Raw genomic sequence first — 6,321 nt, 5'->3', positions numbered from 1 at the left:
GAGATCATCTTGTTATGTTAAGTTTTCCACTAGGTAAGTAATTAAGACAAAGGATCCCATGGGGTCAACAATGGTTTTCGAGTGCCAGTCACATCAGGTGTGTAGGCGGGGTATGAAAGTGATACTGTCCATTTTGGCCAAAATGCTTTGGATTGGGGAATATGGGCCTAAAATTTAGGAGGCAGGGGCAAAGTTAGACCTAAATTTAAAGAGGGATGAATGGAAATTTGGCCTAAATTAAAGAATGGTATGGGCTGTAATCTATTTTGGGTCAATGGGTATTTGTTGCATTAGTGTGGATTAGGCTATGAAATTGTAATTATTTTGTGTTTTTTCGCTTGTTTATGTAGATTCCTTAGAAAAATATCTTTTGGGCCTAACACATTCATAAAGAATGCTACGCAAATGAGTCGGCCCATTAGTTAACCTAATCGTAAACCTAATCCTATCTATATAAATGCCCATTACGGGAGTTGACAAAAAAACTCCTAATTGTCCTGAGAACGACAATATTTATCTCTACAACACTATAAATTTTTGGTTGTGGAATTAGAAATTCATCCGATCAAGTGAGGATTCCTGACAACTAGTGATTCAAATCGTAACAGTTGCAGACATTTCACCTACGGAAAGCAGAACTATTGTAAGTCTCAAAACTAGCATTTAATTGTTATATAACAAGTTTACAATTATTAATTGAGGTTGAGAGATATGGTTTAAACTATTCCAATGCAGTATAAAGAAAATTAAAAAAACTTAAGTATTTAAAAGGATATTTTATAAATTATAAAGAACAAGGAAAATGTTATTTTTATCTTAGATTAAAGCACGTGTTCTATGCCTAAATCCCCTTCTTAATGAAGTTATAATGTAACAATATAAAAGAGGTACAAAAACATGTATAATTTACATAAATTTTATAATGCTAAGAGCTAATAATATTATTTTCTTACTCTTTTCTAAATTACAAAAAATTCTTATAATTTATGAATTTCGGACACATCACTGAACTTTCGGATACATAAGCAGATATACGAGATGGGAGGGATGTATCAAAGAGGGGATATGACATCCAAATACTTTACTCGACTTTGGGATACATCAGTAGACATTCGAATATATAGGTGAGAGATGTATCAAAGAGGGGAGAGATGTATCCAAGAGGGGATAGAGATGTATTAGTAAAGGAGAGTGATATACACAAAAGGGGACTTTTAAAGTTTTTTTAAATGACAGGGAATTTCAAAATTCTGATCAAACGTGTATTAAGATAAAATGTGTATTAAGATTTTTTTTAAAAAAACATCACATTATCATTATTTTTGACACCAATCCATCCTAACCCACTTTATAAATTTTTTTTCTTAGATTACTTCATCAAATGTATATGTTCTACATTGAGTATATACTTATTATATTTTGTACTACTTTATCAGCATTTGGCACAATAAATTCAAATTTATCATAATCAAATTCTCTCATTAATAAAGCAATCCAATAATTCAGTTTTTTTTTTCTAGATTTAAATTCGTTTGGATGATCTATCATTGCCACTATTACACCAAATTCAATTATTTCAAATATATAATAGAATATCACCGTAAATATCAATTATGAAGTTCTCTAGTTGAAGATTTAATTAATCAAATTTCATTATGATACGCTTAAAATTGATGTGAATCAACTGATCATAAATGTAATGTTGGGATTTAGCAAGTGTGAATGAGAAAAGAAAAGAGAGAATATGAAAAGTGAAGGAACTATTTTGAAGGAAAAATAACTTATAAATACAGGTTACTATAACATTAACATGTAACAATAAGAACTAACAAATTTCACTTGGTAGACCCTCCACTTTTAAGGTAGACAATTATCATCAAAATATTCTATTTTTTCTTTCTAAACGAAAAGGTAGTACATGCAAATTTGACAACTTTTTGTTGACTTGAGAAAAAAATTTGGAAAATTATGACAGGTAAGACACGAAATATTATTGAGATGGAAAATTGTGATTGGTAGATATATGTAAAAATTCTTTTATTTATATTTTTATTTCACCTTGTTATCAAAATAATCTTAAAAATAATCACTTCGTGGCTCACTTATCACAATTTTAAGATCACTATAAAAATCTATAAACTTCAAATTATAGATCTGTCTCAATTTAGATTACCTAATACACGTGTTGATAAGAATTAACATATATTAGTTGAAAATATTAAGTTATAGGCAAGCTGACCTGAACACAACCCAACAAAAGGAATAAAGTAAAACAAACCTGAAACAGTAAAACCGCCTTCCTATGAATTTGAAAGGGTGAAGTTTTATAGTATCATTCATGGTATTAAAAGCTATGGAATTAGAAATAGTTGAGTTTCACGATTATTATCATCTACATAAAACCAATTTTGTCTATATATTATCGTTACTCTTTGTAATTCAAAAGAGACCTCTTCACACATATTAATTATCTAAATAACAATTCCAAAAATTCAATATTTTATAATTTTTGTTACTTTCTTTCTTTGTTCCTTTATATACACACTGAATCAATAAAACAAGGTATTTTTTGTGTGTTATTTTCTCTTTTTATGTTTTTTTTTAATATGTGGTTTACATGCAAATAATGGAATGTATATGTTTATAATTAAGGGAAAAAAATATTTGCTTTGGTTTCTTTTTTGTTATCATTATTTTTTATTTTTTTTGGCAATGCATGAAGGAAGATGTATGGTTTTGATAAACAGCAAGTTGGGATGAAGAGTATTTTGATATGTGGAATTTGCAAAAAGTTATGCAAAGATGTCACAATTATTGAAGAATGTCGTCATAGATGTAAGAAAATTTCTATCTTTTTAATTAATTTAATTTTTGGGGCGTTTATATTTGAGTGATGTTGATAAATTATTTGTTCTTGTGATTTCATGATGATGATAAAAAATTGATGATTTTGATAAATAATTTGTTCTTATCATTCCACGATCTTGAGTTTTAGATATTTTTTCGCTCTTTTCAATTTTTTTTAAAAAGATTGATTTAGATGTAATTTTTTTGAGGGGGAGGGGTGGTGGTGGTTTAGTTTTTAAATTTGATTGATGTTTGATAAATCATCTGTACAAGTGATTTCATGATCTTTATTTTTTTAGTTTTTTAGTTCTTTCCATTTATTTATTTCTATAAATGATATAAATTTTCATTTTTTTTCAATTTTGGGGGTTTCTTTTTTAATTTACTGATAAATCATTTGTTCTTGTGAAATGAATTGACTTTACGTATTGCTTAATTAAACAATCTATTTATTTATTAGCTTTCTTGTATGATCAGTTTGTTGCATTTGACCCTAGTCATTAACACTAATATATTTTTATGTATTATGGTTTAATATTTTTTTCTTTATTTATCATTTTTTATTTATCGATTCATTATATATCGTTTTAATGGAATTTTATTAATTTTTTAAAAATATTTTTATAGTTTGCAAGAATTGCATAATGAGAAAGGTAAAAGAAGAAAAATTGAAAGTTTGTCCAGAATGCAATACTGACTTAGGTGTTTCCCCTTTGCAGAAAATCAGGTATATTCTCTAATTTTAATTTTCATATAACATTCAAATGTATTTAATTCTTAATTATTGTGATTTATATAAAAAAATTGCTTCTAGTATGTAAAATTTATTTGAAAAGACATGAAAATGCTATCACTTAATATGGAATGGAGAGTCATATAGTCCCTTTGTCATTTTTTTATGTAAAAGTGTTACAGTTTAGATAGTTAAGAGAAAAAGTTTTCTTTGAGTCTAGTTTTCAAAATTTTTTAAATAATTATTTGTGTTGACTTACTATATTTTTTTTTCAAATATGTTTTGAAGAATTTGTATCCGAAACAATAGTGAAATCAACTATTCTGATGGTCATATGTTGAGTGTAGGCTTAAATTGTGAAACAAAAATACAATTCTAATACAACCCTACATTATTCTTCTATATGTCTATGGTGATAAGAGTTTGCTTTATGTTCGTGCTGATAAAAAATAACAAGTATCATTGTCCTAGACACTCCTCTTTCTTAAAATGTAAAAATTGTCATTGTCTTTTGATTTTTGGCTTTATTTTTCCATTTGGTTCATGTTATATGGATACACTGAGTATACTCTCTCCATACTATTATATGCTTAAGTGTTATTATTCGAGGAGTCAAATATACATATATTTTTTAAAAAAAGTATTATCTTGATTCATTAGCTATGTTGCTTTAGAGTACTTTTTGTGTATACATTTAAATTTTAAGAAATTGAAGAATTTATACCCAAATTCTTGGTCAAACAAAGATGTTTTAATCATCGTACTTAGTTTTCTCACACATAATTTGAGACAAAGTGAGCACATATTATAAGTAAAAAATTTCAAGTACAAAAATAAGATTTTGACTCAAGGTTATGTCGAACAAGTAAGCAATACATACTGTAATTTTGTTCCTTGTATATAATGCTTAATTTTTAGGCATGATCACCAAAAAGAAGAGGAAGAGGAACATGCCAAGGAACAGGAAGAAGAAGAGGAAGAGGGAGAAGAAGAAGAAGAAGAAGAAGAAGAAGAAGAAGAAGAAGAGGAGGAGAATGTGACTTCAGACGAGGATTATGTGCCTTTGCCAAAGGGACGGCGTGGAAGAAAGAAAAAAGAAAAAAATATTCCTCCTCCTTCTAATAGCGGTGGTGGTGATGCTAGTGGCGGTGGAACAAATACTAATGTGGCACACATTCAAGTTACTACTAAGACAACAGGAGGTAAAAGTAGTGGTAATACTATAGTAGTGAATGAAAGAGATCATCCAATTTGGTTCACTTTGGTTGCATGTGATAAGCAGTGAGTTTAATTCTATGACTTTCAATTTTATGTATTGCTTTTTTCTATATTATTTTGATTTATGTGACAGTGTTTGACTAGATATGATTGTTTCAGGGAAGGCCCTTCACCCTTACCACAAATCTTTACCCGCTACATAAAGATCAAGTAAGTACTTAATTATATTTGAACATATATTTACAAAAATATTATGTCCGGCCTATATATTTTCTTGAAGTTCTAGATACATTTTTGAAATGTTGCTCATTCATTTTGATTCAAAGTGTAGTATCCATTGTGGCATGCGTGAGTTAATTTGGTAAAGGTATTTTTTTTCGTTTTGTATGAGTTATCTTCCAAAAGAAGTAAAGCTATCAACGACATAACTAATATAGTTATTTCAATATGATAAGAGTATCACAAGTTTGTGTTGTGAAAAAATTGCAGAATAAGACCCTGTATAATGAACCTAATAATTTGGACCTTTCCTAGACCTCGTATAGTGAGAGCTTAACGGAAGTGTCCCCGCCCTCTCCTCCCTTTCCCGTGTAGTTGCAATTTTGTATTTTCTTTTATACTATATACATCTTTTTACTTTCCAAAATACCTTTTAACTTCAATTAATATGTTATACTTCTTTTCTGGTTAAATAGGGATGTGAACAAGCCGTCTTCCTACCTAAAGAAGTACCTAGCACAAAAGTTGAGTCTTCAAAGCGAAGACGAGGTAATTATTTACATATATCCTCATTCAATATTTGCTTTGATATCTTCTACATGACATCTGCTTATTAATTCTGAATTTCTGATCGAATATTATGAAATGTAGGTGGAGCTTCACATGCTAGAAATGTTGATTCGTCCTGAATTACCTCTCAAACATCTAGAAAAATTATGGTTATGCGTAGCACCTCACTCTGGAAAAAGACCAGTAAAGGTTGGAGCTTCTGGTGAAGAATTTGTCATGATTTTAAAATATTCTCGGTCACACCCAAAATTGAATTAGTATATTAACTATGTACAATATTTCAGTTTCTCCTTTGCTTACACATTCAATTTTTCAAGGAGAAAACTTCTTGCATGTTGTTAAACACCATTAATTTGTGTGTATGTTTTTCTTATTAACTCGATTAGATGTTTTTGAGTTACTTGTTATTTACTCTATGTAATAGTTGTTTATTAAGAATTGTTTTTTTTTTTCATTTTTTCTAAAGATGTGTTAGGTTGCATCTCTTTTTTTTAGATATTGACGGCCATAGTCAGGGACGAATCTACATCATTAGTTACGGGTTTGACAAACCTTTATCAGACTATTATATTCCTGCTAAAAAGTTCAATTAATAGGATCTAGAAAAATAATTTATATCGAATCCAACAAATTATCATGTAGTAGAATCAATGGCATAGTTACATAGATCGACCCAAGGGTGGTTATTTGAACACTTCATAATCAATAACTTATTTTATTTAAATAGAAAATAA

At 28.7% G+C, this 6,321-nt stretch overlaps 1 protein-coding gene across 3 annotated transcripts; it reads left to right on the top strand.

The window, feature by feature from the left end:
• Positions 1-500: 500 nt before the first annotated feature.
• LOC114076095 (E3 ubiquitin protein ligase DRIP1-like) lies at positions 501-5,984 on the top strand. Of its 3 annotated transcripts, none has more exons than XM_027914601.1 (7): positions 501-643; positions 2,748-2,835; positions 3,475-3,574; positions 4,499-4,861; positions 4,958-5,008; positions 5,494-5,566; positions 5,669-5,984. In XM_027914601.1, exons 2-7 carry the CDS (start codon positions 2,757-2,759, stop codon positions 5,843-5,845), a joined length of 843 nt encoding a protein of 280 aa, XP_027770402.1. In that variant the 5' UTR covers positions 501-643; positions 2,748-2,756; the 3' UTR covers positions 5,846-5,984. The 3 variants fall into 3 exon arrangements, with proteins under 3 accessions (XP_027770402.1, XP_027770386.1, XP_027770372.1); XM_027914585.1 differs by having other exon boundaries at positions 2,727-2,835; XM_027914571.1 differs by having other exon boundaries at positions 2,723-2,835; positions 5,669-5,983.
• The last annotated feature ends 337 nt before the right edge of the window (positions 5,985-6,321 follow it).

The sequence above is a fragment of the Solanum pennellii genome, chromosome 1 (genome assembly GCF_001406875.1).
Source record: "Solanum pennellii chromosome 1, SPENNV200".
Classification (NCBI taxonomy): Eukaryota; Viridiplantae; Streptophyta; class Magnoliopsida; order Solanales; family Solanaceae; genus Solanum; species Solanum pennellii.
This window is presented reverse-complemented; position numbering and strand designations above follow the sequence as displayed.